The 26,658-nt window shown below is 50.2% G+C and overlaps 1 protein-coding gene across 1 annotated transcript; it reads right to left on the bottom strand.

Annotated features, from left to right (window-relative positions):
- sema3c (sema domain, immunoglobulin domain (Ig), short basic domain, secreted, (semaphorin) 3C) lies at positions 1 to 24,995 on the bottom strand. Its single transcript, XM_037460235.2, has 18 exons — positions 24,822 to 24,995; positions 22,434 to 22,575; positions 13,330 to 13,490; positions 12,676 to 12,738; positions 10,563 to 10,682; positions 9,014 to 9,104; positions 8,664 to 8,783; positions 8,425 to 8,567; positions 8,206 to 8,320; positions 7,787 to 7,856; positions 6,604 to 6,748; positions 6,264 to 6,486; positions 4,855 to 4,943; positions 4,321 to 4,362; positions 3,986 to 4,143; positions 3,138 to 3,205; positions 2,297 to 2,427; positions 1 to 1,663 (listed from the first exon to the last, which is right to left on the bottom strand). Exons 2-18 carry the CDS (start codon positions 22,543 to 22,545, stop codon positions 1,247 to 1,249), a joined length of 2,268 nt encoding a protein of 755 aa, XP_037316132.2. The 5' UTR covers positions 22,546 to 22,575; positions 24,822 to 24,995; the 3' UTR covers positions 1 to 1,246.
- Positions 24,996 to 26,658: the final 1,663 nt, after the last annotated feature.

The raw sequence follows: 26,658 nt of genomic DNA on the forward strand, positions 1-26,658 counted from the left end.
TTGAAGTTGAAGTTGACACGTTGCCGGTCGCTCAGCTTTATTTAAACGCAGACCACAAAGTCTTTTTCTGAAAAATGAAAATAATACCGTATGTCTCTGCAATTTACAGATACCGTCATGGATGGTGAATTATGTTGAAATGATGTCAACGTTTTTCCCAAAACATCAGCACATTAAATTAAAAGGACGACACAAATAAAATATACTATGTACACAAGCGATGATTAATCTCCATCTACATTAACCACGTCTCTGAAAAAGTAAATAAATGACTATTTCTGAATTAAATACGTCCTCTATGCTGTAGACAAAAGAGTAGCGTCACGTTTCTGCACCTTGGGTGTAAACTATGCTGAAAAAAACTACCCAAATGTAATCCAGGAAAGAATTAAGATACCTCTACATAACTGATGCATTACAATAACCATGCTTCTGTGCCCCAAAACACAAAATGCAGCTGAATCACAGTGAGGCGGACTCGTAATAGGAATAAATACAGGGGAGAGTAAAATGTTTGCTGCAGATCAGGCGGTTGATACGCTACTCGGTATTCTGGCTCCATGTCTGTTTGGGTAACGTCAGGATGTCGAGTTGGGCCTCTGATCTGATTCTTTTTTTAACCTAGACAGCGCTTTAATGTAACACTTTTAACGGAACCACTCTCAGGAGAGAGAGAGAGAGAGAGACAACCGGTGAGAATTGTTTAGTCTCTTTTCCTCACAAATTGACTTTCTTATTACCCCACGTTGGCCCCTAAAGCCATTTCAGTCACTTCACTGAACACAGACGCATTTGTAAGTAAATACAGAAATGTGAGTAGAATCTAACAGAATACTAATGTTATAATTTCAGAAGGCGCCCACTCTAAATTGTGCATCTGCCTCACTTTTGTCCCTTTTATTGATCTCCTCTGTTTACTCTTGTTCACTTTAAATCTGGTGAACAAAGAGCGAATTCACCGTGAGCTCCTTTTCCCCTCAAATATCCCAAAATAAGATAAGGATCAATGACCACAGCTGCGTCTCAAGGTGCTTCTCCGCTTGTGGCACCGTCTACTGGCGCCACAGCGGTGGGGGGGGGGGGGGGGGGGGGGGGTGGGTGGGGGGTTGCTGGTGGATGTCACAGCCATCTGGTCACAGTACCTCATGCAAGAAAAAGAGAGCAAGCTCTGCGGCCTGAGATGAGAGTGGGGGAAATGAAGGTCTGGCTTCGTGGGGGGGGGCAGGGGGGGGCAGGGTCATGGACGTCACACCCCCGGCAGGTGTTGGCGCCGGTTGCGGCTCTTCCGGCGGTCCAGCAGGGGCTTCAGCTTGGCCAGGTCCCCCCTGAGAGGCCCGGGCTGCTGCTGCTGCTGCTTCTGCTGCAGGTTCTGCAGCTGCTTCCTCTCTTTGCAGTACTGCTGCACGGCCAGGCTCTCCGCCGGGCTGAAGGCCCCCAGCAGCGCCTTGGGGTGCAGCGAGGTGGCCCAGGCCCACGGCGACCGCGGCTTGTCCGTCAGCGCGCTCACCGCGGCGTCGCTCAGCACCCGCAGGCGGATCTTGGCCACGGTGCGCTTGAAGCCGTTCTCGGAGGTCAGGCAGTAGTAGAGGCCCTGGTCGGACGGCTGGGCGGAGCGGACGAGGAGGCCGTGCTCCGTGGAGAGGACCCGGTCGCTCAGCTTCACCTGCGGTCGGGGGCACAGTGAGGTGCGGTCAAGATTAAGGGGCGCGGTTTCGTAGCGGGGGGGATTGTAGGTTTGATGGAGCCTGGAATAAAGGGACGACGGGCTCTGGATTTCCTTTGTGGACAATTTTCAAAAGAAGTTGAAGCGGCAGAGAGTAGAGACGCTGAAATAAACCGATGCTGACGTGAGCTTATTCCTTTGCCACTGAATACTTTGAAAGCAGCTCCGCCTTAGTTTGGAAAATAAGCCAACATTTACACGCCATAAAACTAATTTGATTTACTTCAAGGCTCTCGCGGGGGAAACGGCGCTAAAACGTCTCCACCGAGGTGAGAGCTTAATCCATCCAAAAGATTTTTTTTTCATTCGGACGCACTCTTCCCCAGCTTTGTTTAATCTTTCACAGCCTTTCAAGGGGTTAAAAGGGTGTCAAATATTTGCGCACCGCAAGAGAATCCACACGTCCACATGTGAGCTCATGTGACTGACATGTTTAATATTCAATGTAATCACGTTAAACAATGCGACCAAAACACCAGCGCAGTGCAAGGCCCGTTAGCGAGTTACGTCTCCGCGGGACCTTCACGGCGTCCTGTCCTGTTGACCCCTGACCTCCCCGAATGTCAAGCTGACCTCTTTCCTCCGGTCGTTGTCCCTGTGAATGAGCCAGCGAATGGACGCCCGAGGGGACTTGGGGAGGCACTCCAGGAAGGTGGTGTTGTTTTTCACGCCGTACTGCGTCATCTCCACTGCGTTCCTGTATGCTAACACACACACAGACACACACAGACACACGCACACAAGAGTCAAGGGAGGCGCGTCAGACGTCACTCGCTGACAGACACAAACCCCACAGATGGACTCAAATCTGTCTCATGTCCCAAGTGTGAGAGGGAAATGTTGACGCGGGGCTTAGTCGGACACCTGCAGGCCCCCCTAAACCCCCCCCCCCCCGTCACCCTCCCCCCACAACCCTCCACCCACGCTTCTTCAGCTTCCACAGACGGACCAAATCGCCGCCAAGGCCTCGCAGCGACTCGGGCTCCTTCGCATTCCGTCGAGTCGCTTGTGTTGTTGCAGCTAAGTGGTCCGTCGCGGCGCTGGATGTGCGACAGGCTTTGTGATTAATTAGCGATAACCGCCGTATGGTCGGTTCCCCCGAAGGTCGTTTTAATCTAGGGATGTAAACTGTTGGCGGGAAACGGGACACCCCGGGGAGCAAATCCTCTCCTCTCATTAAAGTGCAGTCTGCCAGTGCGTTTTTATGATGGATAGCATTCTGGACTCCCAAACGCATGGACGGAGCTGCAAGCCGCAGCTTCGGCGTGGGGCCAGCGTGTCGGTGCGTGTGCGTTTTGTGTACCGGTCCACCCGATGATGAGCCGTGGTTTGGTTCCCCATGAGCGACCGCTTTCGCATAGCACGGCCTGAACTGGTGCTTTGTCAAAATGAAAATCAGTGCGGCTCCCGGTACCTTTCAGATTGAAGCCTCTGCATTGGGTGAGCGGATTTCCATGCATTATGTCCTGCCTCCTGCTTCTCCTAAAAAAAGAGAGAAAAAACAGCACTTCAGCTAAATACAGAACCGACACGGAACCTTCTTTCTCAAAAGTTCGCCTCATTAAAACAAAACAACACCAGGAGGGATCGGTGCATCGTATAGAGCGGCTTGAGGTGAAGAGCACGTAGAAACACGAGAAAACAGAGTGGGGGGGGAAGAGAGGGGGGAGGGGGGTGGGGTGACTCTCGACCAAACTAAACCTGACCTGCGTCTGACTGCAACTGCAAGAGACAACGCAGACGCAGTCCTTGCAGAGAGAACAGACCGGTACCACACGTCCATGTCTGTGTTATGTCTGGATGGACAGGGGGGGGGGGATGGGGTGGGGGGGAGGAGGCTGAATTGGTCACATACTTACACCCGGAGTGTGCGCTGAAGGATTCCAGTCACGTGATCTTTTTGCCCTCTTTTCTGTTCTTGTCTGACACAACGAGGCCCCCCCACCCTGTTTCCCCTGCGTCGTCACGTGACTCATGAACGCTACGTTCTCCCCGGGTTCTCGTGAAAAAGTGGGACACCGGACACCATTCAACTGGTGTGAAAATGACGAATCGCCCCCCCACCGCGACCGAGCTCCCCAATCGCCCACCTGTCGCCACCTATTAAGACGAAAAATAACCGCATCGCGGCTTATGGGCGCCACGAGAACAAGACACCCGATAACTTCTCTGCGGGACACTCAAAGAAGGTGAATTACGGCACCCCCCCGAAACCCCACCCCGCAGCCAAGGCCCTCTGGAGCTGTAAAATGTCTGGCGTACCTTTTGCCGGTGGGGTAGAAGCGCGAGCAGCTCAGGCCGTCCCAGGCGCAGTACGGGTCCCTGGCGAGGCAGCAGTCGGCGCAGGCCGAGCCGTAGGCGTGGCAGCGGTGCAGGGGGACCTGCGAGACCCCCAACTGGGAGCTGACGTACAGCTGTTGCTGGAGAGTGCAACAGTTCAGATGTCAGTTTGTCTTCGTAAGGGCCCCCCCCCCCCGCGCCCCCCCGACAGGAGAAGGAGGCAGAGCGCCGGGAACAATCCCGGCTTATTGTTTCCTGCCCGAATAACGTATTAAAGCAATGAAAGTCCACTTAAATAAATGAGGTAACCTGCTTACTTTTTTCGAGGATATTCTCAAGTTTGTAACAGGAGCTTGATTCTGAAAATAAAATTAGCAGACAAAAAGAAACAGTTTTAGAGCTTCCAGGCCCATTTATTTCCATCGAACTCTTAAAGGAATAGTTAGGAAACAGAGAACAGAGCGTATTGGTTTTCATTCAACAACAAAAGCAGTCTTTTAGGGTCAGCTTTTCGCCAGATGTCCCTTTAAACTCAACTGTTTTGAGGATAAACCTGGTCTGATTGATGGACCTGCGTTGGCCGCGGTGCAGGATCAAAGCCCCCGAGGCCTTTACAACGGATCACGGGTGGATCCCACTTTCAGTTGTTCGAGGAGATAAAAGAGCGGGTGTGTTAGGATGTTTCCCATCATCCTCTGCTGCGTTGCGCTGCAGGACATCCATCTCCTGACTGCCACCCTGCTTCTGTCTGACTGCTCCCCCCCCCCCCCCCGCCCCTCCCCTCCCCTCCCCGCCTTTACCTTTTACAGGATAAAAGAAAGAGCGTAACGGGAGGAAAGCAGAGAGCTGACCTTAAACACTTCCAGCTCCTCCAGGATCAGATCCTCGTGCAGAGATTGATTGCTCGGGAGCACAATCACCTTCTGGACTGTACCTTTGTCTGGGGGCAGAAAGCAGAGATGTCTGGAGTTGTACCACACACACACACACACACACACACACACACACACACACATGAAACAACCGTGTGAAACAGATGAGGCTGCTCAGCCCAAATGGTGAAACAAGAATGAAACGCCTGTTAAAACCCAAATGAACCGTTTTCCTTTGCTCATCTTTGCTTTTTCATTTTGCATTACAGACGTGGACGATTTGCAGCAAAATCGACTGCACGGGGGGGGGTCAGAAGCGAAGTTCTTAAGCGCACGCAAGGGAGGCTATAGGCAGCGAAATAGAGTCAAATTCAACACAACAATCATCCATGAGGCTTTATTTTTTGGGTGGGGGGGGAAGGAGTCGCAGCAACGGCTCCTGGAAGAGCCTGATAAGAGCCCCCCCCCCCTCCGCCCGGAGACAAAGGCTGCGTTTGCGGGGCTTTGGACGTTTTGGGGACAGCTCCGGCCCCTCTCTCTTTGAGAGAAACCCAACGGAGGCCGCCCGATAAACACAAGCAGCTGTGTGCGAGAGAGAGAGAGGGAGAGAGAGGGGGGGAGGGAGAGAGAGAGAGAGAGAGAGAGAGGGGGAGAGAGAGAGAGGGAGAGAGAGAGGGGAGAGAGAGAACTTTCTGAACGCAAACCACGTGCTCAAAAGGACACGCACGAGGACCAATGCACGCTCAATTACACACGCAGGAACACACTTATTATTCTGTTGTTTTGCATTATTCTCAAACCCGACCTTTGCTCGTCTGATTTGAGAAAAAAATACAACAACAACTGTGCAAGAACTTCTCAGAAAGGGGCCATGCCTTATCGCACCAGCGTGGCCTCTTTATAATGCGCTGTGTCATGCCACGACGACGTGTACTATGCCCTCTGTCTGTGGTTCTGATTTCCAGATGTGGCAAAGGGAATCACTCTGGCAATCATTCACCTTTCGAAGAAATAGTTCTTCTCGCTACCCCTAACCTATAATAATAAATTAATAATTTAATAATAAATGAATAACCAGAGCTGATAGTACCTCATATCAAATGCATCATCATATAGTTTAGAACGATAAGATACGAAGAAAAAGCATTCGGATATCTGCAAACATAAGACAATGGTCACAAGTTATCATAAAAATAAAACAATATTAGGTGTTATATCATTAGCCGAGTTGTTAAACTTATAACCAATAATATTGGCACCACCCTTAAAAAAAAGAAAAAAGACATTTTCTTTTCCCTGGATTATAGTTTGAGTAAACTTGTGATCAAACATCTGATTATGTTCTGAATTCTTTTTCGTCGTTGGCTGGAGTGCGTCTACGTTCGTACCTGTGCCCAAGAAGAGCACCTGGTAGTTGCCGTCGGCAGCCGCGACCTGGTCCACCGCCACCGACGTGTATCTGTAGTCGGCGTTGGTCCGCACCACCAGAGGTCTCCTCCCCGCCGGGTAGATGTGGTTGAACATGACCGGGTGGTTTCGCACGAAGGTCACCACGTCGTCCGGAAACTCCTTTGTGGTGTGAATGTCGGGCGTGAAGGCTCCACCGGGACACTGGAGAGGCGACACACACACACACACACACACACACACACCGACAGCTCCTTTGAAGGCTGGAACTATCAAGACTGTGGTTGTGGTTGAATATTTCATTCTAAATGAGAAACTCACGGTCCCTGGCCTCGGGTAAGGGATGCGTCCTTGGAAGGCCGCCCACTGGAAGTTGGGCCCCTCCCGGTGAGCGAAGGGCCCGTTGAAGACGGTGAGGATGTCGGCCATGTTGTACACACACACCGCCGAGCCTTTAAACACCGAGCTGAGGGAACGAGACGCATGCTCTTCAGTGAGGAACATCAGCGGGAACCTAACCAACCCAAAGCCTCGGGATCCAGCCAGCCAAAGCATTCTGCACTGGTCTTTCAAGTCATGGGGCCCCGGGTGGAACCCAAGCCACTGTCTCCGGCGGGGGGGGGGGGGGGGGCGATGTGTGATGTGGCTTGGCTGAGTCATTTAACACCACACTTCTTCACACACGAGACTTTGCTGAGAAGGAGAACAGAAGCCTGTTGTGACCTCGCTCTTTGGTTGAGCTGTGATCCTGGAGTCAGGATGCTCCACTGTGACCTTTCCTTGATCCTGAGCTGGTGCAACGAGGATCAAGTGACCGTTCCTTCAATTCAGCGACACTGCTGACCGTGACTTTCGACTGGAGGTGTTGAATTGGTTTATTCAGTTTCGTTGCCTTCATTTGCCTTATTTATGTGTTATTTATCATCATTTTAACAGTATTAGAAAGTGCTCCAATGTGGATGATCTTGATTTATTGAGGTAGGAAGGTTCAATTATTCATTTTTGATCAAGTGGGTTGGAAAAATACACTTATACGACATCAGAAGTGTAATGCAAAGCATTTAAAACTGGGCTAATAGTGCAATAAAAGCATTGGAAAAATGTTTAAACAGCGCATTCATGAAATATTATTCTGAGATGCTTTTAAAAAAGAGAAACGCGTCCGTATTCCTTTAATGTTTTTTACCCTGAAACCTGACAAAACAAGCGTCGCGTTTCCACCCCTCGGTTAAATGCAATAATGAAATTCCCTCCGCAAACCCGGAAAAAAAAAACCCACACGGCTTGCGTCGCATTACTCCGTCCCCGGCAGCGGGCATCGCGTGACACGTCCTCTAAATACCTCCTCTCGCAGCGAAAAATAACGGCGCGGCTGCTTACAATCAACCGGGACGAAAACATGGGAAAACGAAGGCCATGTGGTCGGCAGCCGCACCAGGACCACGTAAACGCGCCAGCTTGTTTCCGCGGCAACACAGCGACTCGGCGATCGACGTGACCTTACCTCGTCGACGTGAAGACTCCGAACAGCGACAGGCCCTTGGGCTGATCCGTTTCCAGCAGAAAGACGTTTTCTGGGAAGGAGAGCACATGCTTAACGACTGATAACGCCCCCCCCGTCGACCACTTCCTAGATTGACTGGGTCTGATGAGGTCAGCAAAAGCAACAGAACGTCAATTGTCGTGATGAAGGAGCTGCAGCGGGAAGCCGCGTCAAACAAAAGAAGTTTGTGGAGAAAGCAAATCCGCTACGGAAACATCGGAAACAAAAATAGCGCTTTCGGGATTTGGGACGGTCTGGGATTTTTTTTTTTTGAAGCCAGTTTGACGCCCGTTCATGGGACCATGAAGAATAAAACGGAGCGTGGAACACCGTGTAAAAACTGCCCAACGGCGTTCCTGTTCCTCGTTTTTTTTATTCACCCAGTTCGTCGAAGTGAGTCTCGGTGCCGTCCTCCTCCAGCACGGAACACACCATCCGGGCCTTGAGGAAGGTGGTCCATTTGTTCACGAGGCTCCGCTGTCCTCCGATGTCACTCTGCAGACAAGAGATGCTCATTTAGACACTTAACCCCTCGCCCCCTCCCCCCCCCCCCGCCCCCCCGCCTCCAGCATCCACCGTGCACACGCGGAGGGGCTCACCGGACACACTCTGGCCACCATGGTGTGGATATTTTTGGTGTTTCCACTGTTGTCTGTGAGCCTCTCGCGGAAGAAGAAATACAATTTGGCATCGTTGGGGTCCGTTCCGTCTGGTATCAGGTGGGCGTCGATGAAGATTGGCTCTAAAAAGGAAACAATTAACAAAAAAAGTCTTGTTTGTGGAAATCCAAAATTCAAGTGCATGAATTCCACGTCCTCAGAGAGCGTTTGATCCTCACCACTGAGCCACTTGGAGTTGTGCTGGTCGGTGCGCACCGCGTTCCTCTGGGTCAGGCTCCTGAAGATGGCGGCATCCGTCCCCATGAAGTCGATGTACATGCCGGAGAACAACTCCTGGTCTAGAAGAGTGCACGCAGCAAATCAACACGTCTTCCTTTGAAGGAGGGATAATCGTCTAATGAATGAATGAAGTCCGTGTGCCTTCGAGTCCTCGCTCTTTGTGGAAAGGCGTTTTAAACTATTGCGACGGGACGTTTGATGTCTGCCGTTGCTAAGAGACGAACGCCGAACCAACATTGTCAACAACATTGTCAACAAAACACGGACAGTTTAAAAAACAAACACCTACTGATCATGATGGAGGCCGTGTTGACTTCAGGGTTGAAGGAGCACCTCCCTTTTCCCGATTCGCTCTTGGAGTCGATGTGAAATACTTGTTCCTTGTGTTGGAGAGAAGATGCAGTCTGAGAATCTGGCGGGGGGGGGGGGGGGGAGGAATGTGGCGTCCACAATAAAAACTGCAAGTAGGAGCATAAGGAACGTCCCACCGGGTGGACCTGCTCCCCTCTCCCTCCCCTATCTAAGCACCCCGGAGCGGCCCCCGCGTTAACTGGCCCATGTGGAGCAGTGAGGAAAAACAGCGTTCCCTTTTAACGGGTTGGAATTTCCCTGCGAAAAGTCGCGTCGCGTGGAACGGCGGCCACGGTTCCACGCCTCCCAGCGCCCTTTTACGGGACAACTCGGGCAATTTAATGGAGCTTCCTGTCCCATCGCGTTTCACTGGGCTCACGGGGTGCTTCCTTGGATGGAGATTAAGGGACGTCAGGCGAGGATCATTTTCCAGGAAAATGTGTCTGCTCGCCAAGAGGTTCTGGAGGTGGATTTACAATTTGATGTTCTAATGAACGTTGTAATGACCCCCCCCCCCCTTGAATCAACCTAAAAGTTTAATTGGTAGTTTAATTGAAAAATCTAATTTCTTATATTTGTCTTTTAAGTGTTTTTACTGCTAAATGTGTAGCTACGTTGAGTAAACGTATCACACCCTGTAAAGTATTTAAAGACCAATTAGCACAGTAAGATCGACATTTATTGCTTTAGTCTAATTAACGACTAAGCCGCTCCATCGAGTCTGAGTTCAACATAATACTTTAAAAACTCCTTTAAGCTTCCTTTGCCTGAAACACGTTTTGAGCTCAGACGTTACCAACGGAGCCGTCCGCCTTTCAAACAAAAACTCCCAAAAGAAAGAATGCACCGCAGTGCGGAAATCGGCCGGTTTGGCGGCGGCCCGGCGGCCTGCGGTCTAACACGCGAGCACTTTCCTCCTGGAGGGGCTTCCTCGCTTCCACTTCCAGAGCCGTGTGGCCGGAGACGAGACACGCGGCGCCCACAAACCAGCCCTCCACCCCTGACACCCCCCCCCCCCCCCCCCCTCTCATCCTCAGCATCTATGACTTCTTGTGAAGTGATCGAGTTCATCTTTTTGGTGTGTTCACACAGTCTGTGTGGGACAGTGAACAGACGTGCTGTTGTTAGATTTGAGGGTTATCACATCATGGGAAAAAAAAAATAAATTGGGGCAGAGATAAAGAGTGACGAGATGGTTGTTGTTTCCATTGATGTCTTACTGCGGCCATCAAAATAATTAGTCAAAATCTGTTTAAGAGTTATCTATTATCTCTCAGAAAATGATTTTTCCTTTCTAGCTCTGGGTGGCAGTATTCCCACTTTAATTTGACTTTTGGCCTCACACAGTAAACACTAAAGAATAAGAGTTATGAATTACCGTCTCAACGTGCACATGACTTTCACTAACTGAATTGTGTTAATGCACATTGTTTTATTGTGAAAGAACCCGCAGGGGAACCCCGTGCGGGTTCTTCCCACCTTCCCACCTCCGGTCTGCGGCCCCTGTTGACGTAGACGCAGACGGGGCTGTACGCTCCGCTGCCGCACATGAACAGATGGGTCCGGTTGTACGGCTCCACCACCCGGATGAAGTTCCCGCAGCCGTGCTGCAGAGAGAGAGAGAGAGAGAGACACACACGCGAGAACAAACGTCAACTTCAAAATGAATCAGCACGACATCGTTACACCAAAATGATAAGACGGTTTTTTCTCATGCAAAATTCACAAATTTATAGCTCAAAAAAACAAAGCATTCTTCAATTTAAGTTGACTTCATGACCCTTAATTTGAAGCATTTCAGTTGTGGCACAGCTCAGCAAACATTAGTGTTCCTGTAATGTTATTAAACCTTAAATGAATTAATAAATAATACACTTAGTGCAATAATATAAATAGCGTTTGGCAGCACTCTGTTCCCTGGTGTACAGCCAAGCTGAATACCAACTCCAGGGCTGGTTCATCTCTCCTGAGGTATCCTATTCCGTACGAGGCAGTAATTCAAACTTATCTTAATTCCTACTCTGGTTTCTACGATAATATTCTGCAGAAACCAAACGGCCCCGAAGCTCACTGGTCAGGTATCGAGGCCAGTGGAAAAAGGGCGTCAGTGGTGCACGTGATGTCTCCGGTGGAAGCCAAATCACGGATTCCACCTCTGGCCTCCGCTTCCCCGACGGCGGCGGCTAATTGAGAAGGAAGGGAACCGGGGCGGTGGAGAAGGAGGGGAAACATCTCATCCAGGGAGCCGTCAAAGGAAACTTGGCCTCGGCCCCGGAGGAAAGGCAGCTGCCCGCAGCTCTCGTGAGCCGTCGACCCCCTAAAAAAAAGGGGGGGGGGGGGGTTCACCGTCACCCACCCTCCCTCATCCTCCTGCATGTTATGCTCTCCTCTTCATCCCTCTCTCTCTCTCTCTCTCTCTGCGTCTGTCTTGCTTTATCCTCACTTTCATCCCCCATTCATCTGGTCACGCCCCCGTGTATCGGCCCTCAGGCCTGCAGCCTGCCTGATGAAATTCATTAGGAAACGTAACGGGGAGACAAAATAAAAAATACGGAGCTGTACCCGGTGTCATTTCTCTCCTTTGCCTTCGCCAGACAAACAGAATCCAGCCTCAGTGGCCTCAAGTTCTCAAAGTGCTGTTCACATTGAGTGTGAAGTGGAGACTTAATCAGCCGTCGGTTGGTTGGAGTTTTCCTCCTTTGGTGAAGCCCCCCCCCCGCTGCTCACCAGAGCGCCTCTTGACCACAGGTCGTATCGGGGGGAAGAGTAACTCAAGATCCCATGAGAGAGAAGAAGACCACGGGGGGGGGGGGGGGGAGAAGGGGGGAGAAGGAACCAGAAACGAAAGGTTGTGAGGGAAGACAGGAGGCAGAAGGGCTCGCCCAAATATTTGTGGCATCCTGTCTGCAGCGAGCGGGCGGTGACTCGGTCACACTCGCCGCAAACAACTTCTTCTTTATTCCTGCAGCGTGTTGCACAAAGGGGACGGGGGAGGGGGTGGAGAATGAGGGGCGACGCGCTGATGCTTTTTACGGAAACTTTTAGTTTTGCTTTGAAAACAGGGGTTTTAATTGATTGACCGGGGACATTTTTTCGTCTTTGAAAACCTCTCGACTCTACAGGCAACTGTGCGCCCGGGGGGGGGCGTGACCCCGCGGACATCTGCTGCAAACAGGTGCTTGGACCTGGAACAAGCTCACGGGTGGGAGAGGGGGAATCCCGGGAGGTGGCATGCGCTGTATGATAATAGACCGTCTTGGGGGGGAGGAGAGGGGAGGGGGGGGGGGGGGGGGTCGGATCTGGGAACAGCTGACAAGACCTCGAGTCTCTTTAGTTCATAATAGCAGCAAGGAACCTCCAAAAAGTGACGCTGTGCACTTTGCCGGCTCGCAGCATCTAGAAATTCCACCTCTCGGTTATGAAGAAACGACAAAATTATTATACCTGCTCAACACATATTTACTGTAACGTCACCCATTGGTTGGTAGCTGCCACTTCATGAGCTGACATGAGTATTCATATTTAAATCGACATGACATATTTTTTCGGTTACTTGGTTAAAAACGGTTTTTTTTTTGTTGAAATGTTGAAGGTTCTTACCGTTGGATCCTTTCCCGCCATTTGGCATTCCTCCACCTTGCTGGTAGACGCAGGCCAGAACACCTGGCGGGAACAGCAGGTGTAAACAGCACAGACTTTGAAGGAGTGGCAAGCGGAGTACAGCGAGGCAGTGACACTCACCGAAGCTTCGATCATATCGTCAACACAGACGGAAAAAGAAGGACATATAGATGTTCGATACGAGTTCATGGGTTGGTGTTTGGAGAGAGTGGAAAATGTGTCTCCAAACCTGTGAGAGGTGCTCGGAGGCTCGATCAATATATCAAGTGATTTGCTCGGGGGGGGAGGGGGGGAACAATGGCTGCCGTGCAGCGCTCCCATGGGGGGGGACCTAAACCCCATCTGCTTATGCACTTCAAGGCTGGATCAGTTATCAGGGAGCTCAGGGCATGTTGGTGACTCGCTTGAATAAAAACCCATAATGGTTCCGATCCCACCAAATGTTTTGTACTTTGCATATCAGTTTAGAACAATATCACTGCAGCGTTTTTTTTTATGTCCCTAACATTCAGTTGTTTTCAACAAACCTTTTTATTTTCTCCTTTGTTTTCGGGCAAAAAAAGAAAAAAGCCAGATTGCATTTCGACAAAAAAAAAAGTAAACCAAATATCCTGATAGTAAGCATCTGCTGACCTTAAGTGTGCCGAGGGTGATGTTGTTAATGTCCATGGAGAGGACGTGGTCTTTGCAGCCCACGTACATCCTGTCCTGGTCCTCGTCCATCTGCAGGATCCTGTAGTCCATGGCCTTCTCCGATAGGCTGTAGTGTTCAAAGGCCTGGGAGGCCTGCAGGTCTTTGAGACACACGGAGAGAAGATGGTCAAAGAAAACAAACAAATGCGTGGTTTCGCACACTTTGACTGAATTACATTAATCCCACATGCTCTCAGAATGAGGATTTAGATGCTGCTCTTTGGTGTTCGTTCACATAGTTGCAATTTAAAGAGTTAATGCCAAACCTCAACAAAATGTTGCATTAACTTATTTGTAGCTTCGGAAGTTAAATAAGAATATAATTCAAATTAAATCATATTTTTTTTATAAATAATACTGTTGAATCATCATCCGTTATACTTAACAGACATGTTTTTCAAAAGGAAAGTCTTAGAGTTTGAGAAAGGCAATAAGTACAGAGCACTTGTTCGGGGAAGCTACAGTATGAAAAAGTTTCCCTGCTCATTAAAGCGCATGTTGTTCACACGCAAACAGCCCTCAGACACTTATTTTCAGCCTATTTGCCGCAGAGATACAGAACTCTCAAACATACCATCAAAGCCCCCCCCCCCCCCCGTCGAAGCTAACCTCATGCATATTTATCACTTTTTCAATTTGTGCTGAGAGCAGGGGGAGGAGTGTGGGGGGGGGGGTACACCCTCCCTTCCATTGACCCTCTGCTCTCTTTGTACTCCCTCCTCTAATCAACAAACAGGTTGCCTGCTTTTTGCCTTCGGGGCTAAACGGCACTTTTTCATTATTCCGGACGCGCGCGATTGAGGCCGGTGCCCTTTTTTATCTTAAAGGAAAGTGGCTTTTCCGTGCCCCCCACCCCCTCTCACTCCCTCCCCCCCGCCCTTTACCCTGATCATAGGCCGTTGTTCGGGGGGTGTTTGCCTCGCAGCGACTGGAGTGTTTGACTTGAAACAAGGACGAGTTAACCACTTCAGTCGCGGGAGAGTTTCCCACGATCCTTCGCTCTCTTCGTCCACCACAGTTTACGCCGTTGCCTCGTGCAGAGCAGGTGTGCGAATTAACAAAGGGGAGCATGCTTTGAAGCGGAGGTGACGGGGGGGGGGGGTCTTCGAAGCGGAGGTGTCGGGGGGGTCATATGATGGCATCTCCGAGAGGTGAGGAGGCAACGTTCTCTCCACGCTGTGAGGCCTTAAAGTGATACGCGCCTCGCGCCGCCAGAGCGCTACAGCTACCAGGGGTGAAGGACTCACCAGCTGATAATTAAAAACACACAAGGCTGAGTATCCCCCCCCCCAAAAAATGAAAGAAATCCGACATCTTGCCGACATACGGCGTTGGAGGCGATTCAAGAAAAACCTTTTAGACCACAAGACTTCAACGCATATTTACGCGTGGAGGTAAATTCAAACACTTTTTTGGCAAACATCATTAAACATGCAGCTGTTTATAATTGACGGTCCTGAGCAGGAGTTTTACAACCGTAGAGCACAAAGCCTACAGCCTCAGCGGTCGCGTTACCCCACTGGGTACAACACAAACAATGAAATAATGTAGGATTGGGGTGAAGAAAAAGGCAAAAAGGGGGGGGGGGGAAGCAGACACATTTGTTGTGAAGCATTCACTCTATTAAGTACGGCTTTAGCTGCACGGGGCTCCTTAGCGAAGCCGCGCCGCAGTTGGTCCGGAGGAGGCGATTCGAGGGCTACGTGTTAGCTTCCTGTCGCAGACTCGGGCGGAGACGAGTGACATTTTAAATCAAACAGTTCTTCTACAGCGTGACCGACATGGAGGCGACGGTACGGTCGCTGTAACTTGTAAGCGGCATTCATGTCTATAAAGGTCAGGTTAGATGAAAGTATAACTAGCTTATGTTAGATGGCAAAAGCTTAGCTAACGTTAGCTCGACTGGAAAAAAGAAGGTGGATCCACTTTTCAGTATTTTGACAACAATTATTTTTTGCTATATTAATATATAATAATAATATTTCCAGTCAATTCAATTGATAACCAGCTTTTCATTAGTTTATAAAACGCTAACTTTTAAAGAATAGTTTAAACAAATAACCCCAAAAAGAAACACAAAAAAAGCTGTTGCTGGAAATTGTTTGAAGGGTTCAACTTTTAGTTTTTCTCTCTCACATCGAACAAACATCCCGCTGATAATTGACTCAGACGTCGCGTCTCACTCCCGTCTCTTCGGCTCCGTTCCTCCAGAACATTCCACAAGGGGAACAAATTCTTCAGAGGGGTGTGGTGCAAAAGGGGTGAAATAACGGTTTAATATTATGGTGACCTTTGTATTGTTGTCTCACTGGGAGGAGGGGGGGGGGGGGGAATGGGATACTATACTGCGATGTGGGTGTGTGTGTGGGGGGGGGGGGTCCAGCTTATTTGTGGGGGGACAAACCGAAGCCCTCTGGAGGCCGACATGCCGCTGGATCTCGTGTCTCCTCAGCGCGCAAACACATGAGCCTTCTTCACAGCAACGACATCAAAAGTTCATACTTCCAGATGGTGCACCTGCTCTGCCAAAGGGGAGGGGGGGGGGGGGCTTCAGCGTCATTTAATATTTGCAATGGGACCATCGGACCACGTGTTTACGGCATCAGGTGCCAGCCCGAAAGCCTTCACGCTGGTTGGAAAGCCACTCCATCCGTGGGGCCACTTGCCAAGATTTTGGGCCCCCACCACCTCGGGTTTAATAGTCCTGAATTGAGGTGGCGCGCACTGTTTTTTTTTTTTTTTTTTTTTGAGTCAGAAGAAGGAATTCAGCGGGCCGCGTGCAGTCTGTTAGTCCGGAGTTTACGTGCATTCCTCATCGTTGAGATCACACAACTCCACCCTCCCGCCCCCCCCGACGGAGGAGTGTCAAAAGTGTTTGCTGGACATCGTTACTCAGCCGAGCGCCATGTTGATGACACGTGTTGGTTTTTTCCCGACCGAGCGAATAACGCGTTGCTTCACTTCGAGTAACAAACGATGGCTGATAGTTGTGTTGATAGTTTGTGTAAAGATAGAAAAAGGAGGGGACCTCACGCACTTGGTGGAAGGATTGAGACAAGCCGAGAGGTCAGACTCCCATCTTTTCAGATGGAGGTTTTCTATTCGTGTGTGAAGTGGTGAAGCGGATGCAGCACAAAAGCCTTTTGTGGGGACACGGCAGCGCGGTCATTCAATATTAAACGGCAGGTTGTTTTTCTTTAAATGGAGACAAGATCCTATCAGCCGGAAAAATATCCTCCGCCCATGTTGGAGGGTGGGCTGTGATGCAAATGTAGATAAAAAAGTGCAACTAGATCAATGTTTCCTGAAACGATTCCATGATTAAGTTTGTGCAATTATAGGAAAACTATTTCAATAGTTGTTGCAAAGAAAAAGGTTGATACAAAATACATCAAATTTTCAAAAGCAATAACCTCAACCCTAACCCATAATAAACTGAGACCTTCTCAGCAGATGGAGTTTGCTCAGTTGTAAGTCGGAATGGTCGATGCCCCTAAAATTCAGATTGAATTTGTAAATATTGTTGGGTTCTGGACAAAAAAACACTGCAATGGTAATTTAAGCAATATGAAAATAATCAAAGATTGCCTGCCGAGGTCTCTGTCAGATCTGCAAAGATATGGTGACAGGCGATTGAATAAACATTCATCTCATTGTCACTACAGACTCACAGAGAAAAAACAATAAATGCAGGAAAAAGAAAGGGACGCGTTAGTCTGTCAGCAATTCAAAGAGATTGCGGTGCTCCCTTTGCCGCATTAAAAAGACGCAGCGCGAGAGAGAGGGAAGGCGAGAAACACCACGAGGAAGCCTCCTTCTTCTTTCTTCTGGCTTTTTGATCACGCAAACAATCTCCGAGAGCCAAGTGTGACTGCAGCAGTCAACAACCCGTCCATGGTTCTGTTTTTTTTTTCGGACGTCCATACAAGGAGCCGTCTGTTGTATCGCCGCAGCGTCGTTAAAATTGAGAGATTCACTGTCTCCGGGAAAGAAAGTATGTGGGATCTTTATCAGAGAGGCAACTGTGGTCCCGGACCGCTCAGGAATGAGGGGGGGGAGGGGAGGGGAGTCGGTGGCATTTGCCTGAGCTGGTGTGACTTCAGCAGCTTTGGGCTCCTCTGCCATCTTTGTGGAAGAAAAGAAGAGGGGTGGAAGAACACCAGAGTCTTTCATTGAAGGTTGAACGAATAAGATCCACCTCATGAAACTGTTCGAATGCGGCCCTCATGCGTTGTACTTTGTCCCCGGAAGGCCGGGCTGAATAAATTAACTCCAAGCTAATGGTGCTTTACTTTCTATTCAGTTCAAGGGGAAACCTGCTCGGTGGTTGTCAGGGGCAACCATCTGGGATCGCCCATCTTGATGAATATTGAAGCGGGGGGGGGGGGGGGGCGACCCCCTTTTGCAATTCATCCGTCCCCACAAGACGGACCGGGTTTCATCACGGAGGCCTGACTTTTCGAACCCGGTGCCAAAGCACCATCGCTCTTTGGTCGCCGACAACGCTGAGGGCTCTTCTGGTTCTGGTTCTGGTTCCGGATTGGCTGCGCTCGCCCCTGACGCCCGCGCCGGCCCACTCGCGCATTGCTGCCCCCGAGTAAACGGTCTTATCCTGGCAACCGGACAAGCCGGGGCCCCCCTCTTTTGCTCTTTTCAAGTGACGGCCGTGGCTCATTCCACTCTCCTTTTCGGGGGGGGTACCAGCCTGGCGGTGTACAGTAGCGGCTGGTGGCCGACACACACACACACACACACACACACATATATATATGGGCGGATGGGGCAAGTTACGGAGACCACCCAGAGGGCGCCTGTGCCCCCGGCACAGTCGTCCGGGTGTCTGTGCCGACAGAAACACTCCAAATTCTCCGGGGGGGATGGGGGGGGCGTGCTCGCCGCTCCAAATGCAAACAGCATGCACTGACTTACTGTCAGCGCCGGCTCTGAATCCGCCAATTATCCACATCCAGACATTTCAATGGGAATCATATGGCTGGACAGAATGCCAGGAATATCCCTGACCCGAAAAGCGGGACGGCGTCATCTAAATACGACACCGGAGCGAATGGAGAGCGTGAGTTCGTGCGGAGCGATGTCATCCGGCACCGGGGTTTCATTGCGGGGACGAGCGGCCGAGAGGTTCGTTTGGGCTCCCGGTTCTCGGCGAGGGGGACGAAACCCGAGATGACGACCCGTCCGTCACGCCAGCTCGCTTTAAGGGGCTCACCGATGGCCCAATTAGCACCTGGCCTTCCCTTCACATGTCACCGGCAACTTCCAACAACCTTTGGACCAAAAACAAAACCACAGAAAAAAAAAAACCCAACCCGAACCGCCAAGCCGCCGCCTCGCCTCTTGGACATGAACTCTGACCCGCTCACACCGGGGGAGCATCTGGTTACTGCTAGCCTCCAGAAGACAGTAAATCTCTTTGATTTTACAGTCGGGGAAGCTCTGGCCAGAGACGCTCAGAATGAGGCGAGGGGGGGGGGGGGGGGGGGCACGGGGGGTTTGCAGGAGATACGGGTGAGAGGATTCTCTGAGTTTGACGTGTTTAATGGTCACGGAGGACGGATAAAGGAAAATGGGGGTGAAAAGCTGGACCAGGTGGGACACCGCTCTGCCATCTCGAAAGGGTCTCCTCAGAGATGTGACGTTGTGACGAGGTTTTGCGGTGCTAAAATAAGGCGAAAGGTTTTCTCCAGGGCAACCAGGAAGGAATGCACTCGTTAGAGCCTTTTTCTTTTCCGCTGGCGGTGGACTCCAGAAAAAAGGGTTTATGATGCAGGTGCTTGGAGAAGAAATCCATTCAAGTCAAAATATTTTGAGTAATGGAAAACACATCTTTCTTAAGACAAATCTACAACATTAACCACCAATAGTCAGCCAATAGAAGTGCGTCAACACCATTGATCTGGGAGGATCCAGCACGGTGTCAGGCTCTGTTTCCCGGGTGAGACCTGGCCCATCCTTTGAGAGCCACTGTCTCTGCGAGCATTGATTACCTTTCAACATGAGGAGCGGGATCAGTAAAACATTCGAGAGGGCTAGCGAGGTCAGACGGAGGAATGTCTAAACAGACAGACAGAGAGAGAGAGACGGGCGCCGAAAAGCCCGACGGAGGAGCTGTCAAACATCCGAACGCGCGGTCAGCCCCCCCCCCCCGAGGCGACGCGATTTCGTACAGAAACAGCTCCGTCAATGCCGCGTAAACACGCCAAGTGTCCCGGGCTCGGAGGACGCAGCCCGTGCACAGCGTGCAGAGCGTGCAGAGCGTGTCTGTTGGCGACTGACTTTTGACAGGCCTGCGCTTTTGCCCCCCCCCCGCACAGACGTTCAATGTAAGCACAGATTCCCCCCCCTTCCACAGGCGTCATTGTGTCCAGCGGAGGGGAAAGTGGAGATGTTAATGTGCAGGTCTAATTGGAAGCAGAGACGGGAAGCTGTCCTGAGTTAGACACAAAGACTGAACCTTCAGGCACAGACGGAGGCGTCCCGACCTGCTTCGGGCTACTCGTCCGTGTTGATCTTTTGACTTTTGGACTCTTCGCTGACCCCCAAAAAGACGACACACGCCGCTGCCCTGCAGAGTCTGGTGTCTGCGCGAGCGTGGCGTTTCATGTAGGAATTTCCATACGCTCCCTGAAAAAGCCAAAGGCATAGTTTGGATCGTTTGAAGTGAGGTCATGTGTGGTACTTATCCTTAATTAGTGCACAGAGGTGGGTCCTTAAACCATGAAATTAGTTTTTTTTTGCTTAGATGACTGAGAAACACCACTTTGAGAGATTGGAATGTTTGGTTTAAAGACCTTAAACACACCGGTCAGTTTAACCGCTGTATCTTACTGTCGGATGGAATTGAAATGGAAAGTTATGCGCTCTTCGAAGCCAGAAAACTCCATTAACACAAGCAGAACAAATCAAGTTTCCCTTTCAGTTCAATTCTCCGTCGCCTAATAATCTAAAAAACGTGTAATAATCTGAGCCATGCCGTAACACCTCTGGAAAAATAAGGCCGCGAGCATCAAATGATACTTCCTCATGTTGGATTCATATCCGAGACGTTAGTCTTCTTAGCTGGTAACGGAGTGTCGGCCTGATCTTCTCTGTGAAAACAGAGCAGTGCTCAGATTTGTGAAAGCCTCCAAATACTCCTGCAAACCCTCACCGCCAAGTAAACACCCCTCACAGGCCGACCGCATCAGCGCCGTATGAAACATGGGGGGGGCGGAGAGAGGAGGCGGTAACGAGGCGTGATGAGGAGGGATCCGGTCCATCTCGATGGCCCGGGGGGGGGGGGGGGGGTTGCTGGTCTCCAAACCCCCGGGTTCTGTGAAGGAAGCCCCATGCGGCTCGTATATACCTGCGAGAGGCCTCGTTAGACTCCGGGGTCCTCGTCTTAATCAATCTGCCCCCGAGTCCCCGGGGGTAGAAATCAAACGCTGCGTAAATTTTTTTTTTTAAAAAGCCAGCGCAGGCCCGGCAGGACCTTCAAAACATCAACATCGCCCACGGGCTCTCAGTTAATGGTGTTATTGAGCGCTGGAGTCCTGCCAGGGCAGAGTGAGGCCGCTGAGGAGGCTAAATGACCCCGATCGCAGAGTCCCAAGACCACCACTCACGCTGCCGACTCGACTCAGAGGAAATGAGTTGGAAAAGAGTCTTTTGTTCTCCCTCGCCGTTTGTGCCGCCGATACGGAAGCAGAACCAACCAGCTGCATCTCAACCCAAATCTTTAAAGCAGAACGTATATTAAAAAAAAAACGTATATAAATATAAAAGTGTATCAGGGTTAATATCAAGTTATATCAGTTTTGTAATATTGCTTTATTGAAAACATCTTTTGACCTTTTGCCCCAACAGAAAACGTTGCTATTGTTGGATTAACCAGTGTTTGCTGTCCACATGCAGATATTAAAATTAAAACAATAAACGTGTAAAAGATTCTTCTGCAGATATCAAAAGTCTTTGTTTTAAACCGGGCCAAAACGAACCACAGAGAGGAGACAAATAAAGCAGACGCAGCGCAGTAATCACTGCATCTTCATCACGATGGGAGAGGCCTCGGTTTGTTACGTCCGAGGCGTGAGAGGAAAATATCTCCGCTGCAGGGTTTATTATTTGGGTTAGCTGCATTTTTTGGCTGTTTATTATGCGGTTTCAGGCTGAGGAACACAGGAGTAAGAGAGGAATGTCAGAGACAGCAGCTTCTCCGCAGGAAGGCAGGAACCTGCCTCACCCCTGGATTGGATTTCAGCAGTGACACGAGGAGGAGAAAGGGCGAGGAGAGGGGGGGAGCACATCCAAGGGGGGGAGGGGGGGGGGGGGGGGGGATCCAGATCCCTGTGCAACCCCAACGTCTCGCTCACTGGTTTATTTTCTTTTATTTAGTCATTAACAGGTCTTCGCGCAGAAGAATCCAGCTTAACCTTTTGGTCACCCAGCAGGTGCCAGATCTTCCTTCTCCTCTGGAGACACCTTCTCCTCCAGCCTCTGACCCCTCATCCGTCCGTCTAGCTGCTTTGGATGGAGCCCTAAAACCCCCCTGATTTCTCCAAACTGTGGATGGGAGAGAGGGAGCCTCCCTACATCTGGTTTATGATCCTCATTCGTTCAAAATGATTTCTCATGAAAAACAACAAAATGAGGTCTAGTTTTAGCCCCCTGTTGTTTTAAGCTCAGGTGCTTAAATTTAAAGCTGGAGTTGTAAAATTCAAGCCCTGATGTCGGCTCCTCGGCTTCAAACAAACGTCCCCCTCTTTCCTCTGGAATCCAACATAATGCATCCCTGGGTAATCTCGGCATTCATCGTACGGATGAAACATTAAGAAGAAGAAGAAGTCCAAAGCCTCTAAAAGAATGGAAACACAACCACAGTGAGAACACAAATACAATCTGATCCGCACTCTGAGCACGAATTCGGGGGCTGCGGGATTACAGGGGCTGGCTCTTTTTCAGCGTGGACCCCCCTCTGACATTTTAAGCCGGTTATTTGGAATCACTGGAGGGCAGTGCGTGCTTGTTGTTTGTTGTTTTCTTCTTACCTTCGAAGGAGAGGAAGACCCTTGGCAGCGGGTGCGTGAGGCTGGAGACCCCCGTGGAGAGGAGACAGAGAGCCAGGAGAGCCAAAGCCCACAGCAGAGGTGGCCTGCCCATCGCTGCAGGAGGCCCGAACTGTTTGGGGGGCTTTGGAAGAGAAGATTTTTCTGTTTATTTTTTTGGTAAAACTGGGATGTGACTAAACATATAAATAGTGGCGTTGCCAAGCTAGCTGTATTAATTGGCTTTGTGGCCACTTGGGACAAACTGGAAAATAGTTAAATGTCTGAAATGAATAATCGCTGTTTGATATTTAAAAAAGTGTTAAACGTCATACATTAAATATGAAAGGAGATACCCCTCTTGTGAATTTGTGAAGTGTCGCCAGTTTTCAGGCCGCTGAAACACTAACTTGCCTTCATCATAGTTGTGACAGTTTGTGTGTGGTCCAACATACGCTTTTTGCTCCTGCCGATTGCATTCAGGCATCAAAAATCCAAAAATTCTGACAAATATTTGACAAATAACACAGAAAACACATATTACACCCAGTTTAATCGTCAGATTAGATCCAGAAATGCTGACTTATAAACCAGGATGCACGAACTAGGGTGAATGAAGACGCGGTTGAGCGCACAACATGTCAGCTAAATCCCTTCACTTACTGTATCCTTGCAGCTATGTGTCTCATAAATATGGATGAGATAAATCTCCCCTCGGCCTCCTCTCGCAGCTCAATAATTGATGGAGGCAGGTACTGTACTGGCCGCCGTGCACAAACTACAGCGACGCAAAACTGTGAGAAAGACGGCACCCAAACTACCAGATGGTCACTTTGCACCAGGTCGAGGCCGCGGCTTACAGGTGAGCGGCGGGAAAAAACGGGTAGGCGGTAGACGCGTGGTTGCTATGGAAGCATCCGGTCCGGGGTCGAGGCTCGCGGCTCAGGTGCATGAGGGGAGCAGACGGAGAACCGCGGAGGAGTCGGCTGCTACTGCTGCATCCCCCATCGCTCCCTCCCTCCCTCCCTCCCTCCCTGCCTCCCTCCCTGCCTCCCTCCCTCCCTGCATGCGGACGGCTGGTTTGCCCCTCAATAGAATTAGCCGTGTGTTCGAGTAGAGGTCTCAAGACATCTTTTGGAACATAACAAGTCAACGGGCAGGACATTCCTTTGTCTGAATGTTACACATTCTTAAAAAAAGAAGAAGAAGAAGAAAATCCGTGCAAATGCTTGAGTTCAAGCTGCTTGCACACTTGAGGATTTGAGTCTCTGCTTTGAGAACATGGCAAACAGTTTTAGGTGCCAAGTGGGTGGTAAACTGCTGATGTCTTCGGGTTTGGGACAGGGTACCCGGCTCATTGTGTAAATAACTCCATCCAGGTTGGCGTGAAGTCTTCTCCGCCCCGAGGGTAGAGAGTAAAGGGGGGAGGAGCCCGGTGAGGTCACAGACCAATTTACAAAGGCTAAATAACAAATGCCCCCCCCCCCCCCCCGACTGCAGTTGTTTAACACTGTAGTTCCCAAGAAAAATTCTAGAGTAGCAGAAATTGAAAAGAGCACGAAAAGAAAATGTTGCCCCTGAATGTAATTCCCCTTTCGTCAGGAGGCTCCGGTTTGGAGACGTTTGTCTCACAGCTGCTGGACTCATCGTCCCCCCCACCCCCCCCACCCGTAAAGCTGACCTGCTGCTTGGACGTCAGACACCTCCCCAGATCCCTCCTCTGGTCTTTGTAGCTCTCAGACGCAATTTAGACGGGTCCACGGGAAGCAGGTCAGGGCCCGGAACGGATTCTTCATCGGTTTTTTTTTCGAGGCGCTTTCACAAAATGACCAATGTTGGTGTGAAGCGGGGAAATGCGATTTCTCCCTTTGGCCTGTGGGTTTGTTTGGCTCCCATCTGGTCCTTCCTCTCAAATGCTTTAAACACATGCTTCGACCCGGAGAGGAATTGAGGAAGAGAGTCCTCCCCACCTGGGTTTACGTTGGATTAAATTATTTAGTTGTTTTATTCACTCGTCGGTTAAGAAGACGCTTTCCTCCATGCACACGGCTGACAAAAATGTATGTATTTAAACTTAGGAACTACTGATTAAATGGCACCGGAATATTGCGAGCAGCATTTTAAAAATAATGTTCTGGTTCAGAGAAGGTTATACAGAAAAACTAAAGCGATTCAGATTTAACAGCTTCAGGGAAATATGGGAATTTCAACCGAGACATGACTCATATCCTGGAAATGCATCTGCACAACAGACGGTCCATCTGAAGCAGTCTCTGCACCTGTAAGCCCACTGACCCCCCCTTAACGCAATGTGTGATCCGCTCCACTACAGCAGGTAGACCCCCCCCTCCACCCTACAGAGACAGGACCCAGATCCCTCCTGGAACTCACCTTTTCAGCAGCTTGTGCTCCAGTGATGGTCCCACTCGAAACAAGCCGGGGTGTCGAACCAGATCGGAGTTATCCCCCCCCCCCCCCCTCCTTGCCCTTTCCGCCCGACCCCCTTAAAAACACCTTGCTTCCAGTTCCCACCGGTCCCACCAGAGAGGGGAAAACGCTGCTATTCCATCGAAGGGCTCACAGAGCAGGCTCGACTGAGAGAGGAGAGGAGTGCGAAGAAGAAGACAGAGGGGGCTGGTGTCCTATTACAGACTCCCCCCTCCCCGCCCCCCTCCTCCTCCTCCTCCTCCTCCTCCTCCCTCCCTCTATTAACCAGACGGCAAACTTTAACCTGTGCAGCTTAAAGAGAAGTGCCGGACTCGGACCTCCTTCCGTGAGGCGGCGAGGGGCGAATAAGTCGGGACACGTTTTTTGGGACCGAAGCTGCTTTCAATTTGGGCATCACATGATGTCAATTAAATGAGACGTTTTCCATTTGTTTCTATTTTCATCAGACGTATTACATTGCTTTGCTGTTTCCAACAATAAATGAATCAGCTTGTAAGCATTTGCTCGGGTAACGTGGAACAGTTCTAACTCCTGGAGCGTCTTAGTGGAAACACTTGGGCTGAGTTCAATATGAACGACCCATTGGTGTTCCGTGATGAAGAAGCGTGACCCTTTAACACAACGCTACATGACATTTGTGCGGCGCTCCTCCGAGGGTTTCGGTTACAGTCAAAATAAAAATAAGAAACTGGAAAAAAAAAAGATTAGGTTAGGAAGGTTAGAAAGTGCTCAGCGGCGCGAGGCTACATGTTAGCTGCTTGTAAGCATGTGGGCGCCAGGACGGAATGAGTCTCATTCACGTTCTTAAAAAAAAAAAAAAAAAAAATGAATCGTGAATAAGTGCAGGGCTCTCTCAATGAAGTGTTTGCATGGAAACTAAAAAAGCACAAAAAAAGGCCGCGATCGGCGGGAAGTTTCCTTCGCCATGCGTTTTTCTTTCTTCTTTTTTTCCTCGGCCGCTGTGTTCTTTCCCGAAAGTTTACCACCTTTGAGTAATGTTGCAAAAGAAGTGATGGATTTCATCACCATAACAAGTAGTGAAGTAAAGTAATAACCCGGGGACACATTTTTCATCCGTTAAACCAAAAACCTGATGACGTGAGAGAAGCACGCCGTTTCAAACCAGGAGCCCAGTGACCGGTGGAGAAGGAAGAACTTACACCTCACACATCACCTTTAATGGGCTCGCTGGGGGGAATCCTGGTGGTCTGCACGGAGGGACATTAAAAAACGCCGGGGGGGGTGGGGGGGGGGGGTATTGGAAGGCTCCAACCCCGGGCCAGACCAGAGGAGCCAGGAGACTAGGCCCGGGTAAGTCAGCCACACGCAAGGCGCGTTTGATTTGACCACACTGAGCCCCGCGGAGGGAAACTATGCACGGTTGGCATTTTTATGAATGGATGCGTTTGTGTTGCTGCCGAATGTCCCCCCCCCCCCCCCCCTCGCTGCAGACATGAGCGCAGGATGTGAAGGATCTCACCGTTTAGCAGTTTTTAGACTTTTTTTTGAGGGCAAGAAGAGCTTATTGCTAAAATCACAGCCCAGGGAAGAAATGAAAGGGAGCGAGTGTTCCCTCTGATGAAAGAGAGTGAAAAGGGGAGGGGTCGGGTGGGGGGGGGGGGTCGTCGGAGAGACGGGAGGAAATAATTACCCTCCTCCCTCCCAATGGAGCCTGATTTACGCCTCTCAAATGAAAATGTCAGGATTGCCTGTTCTTCATTGGGGCCCCCGACTGCACGCTCATGGTTGGTGGGCGGGGGGGGGGGGGAGAAGAAAAGAA

The sequence above is a fragment of the Pungitius pungitius genome, chromosome 2 (assembly GCF_949316345.1).
Source record: "Pungitius pungitius chromosome 2, fPunPun2.1, whole genome shotgun sequence".
NCBI lineage: Eukaryota > Metazoa > Chordata > Actinopteri > Perciformes > Gasterosteidae > Pungitius > Pungitius pungitius.

Coding starts and splice junctions, on each gene's coding strand:
- sema3c (XM_037460235.2), bottom strand. CDS start 22,545: ATGGGCAGGCCACCTCTGCTGTGGGCTTTGGCTCTCCTGGCTCTCTGT. Junction 6,487..6,603: donor CTTACCCGAGGCCAGGGACC/GTGAGTTTCTCA, acceptor TCGCCTCTCCAG/TGTCCCGGTGGAGCCTTCAC. Junction 1,664..2,296: donor ACAACGACCGGAGGAAAGAG/GTCAGCTTGACA, acceptor CCCCGACCGCAG/GTGAAGCTGAGCGACCGGGT.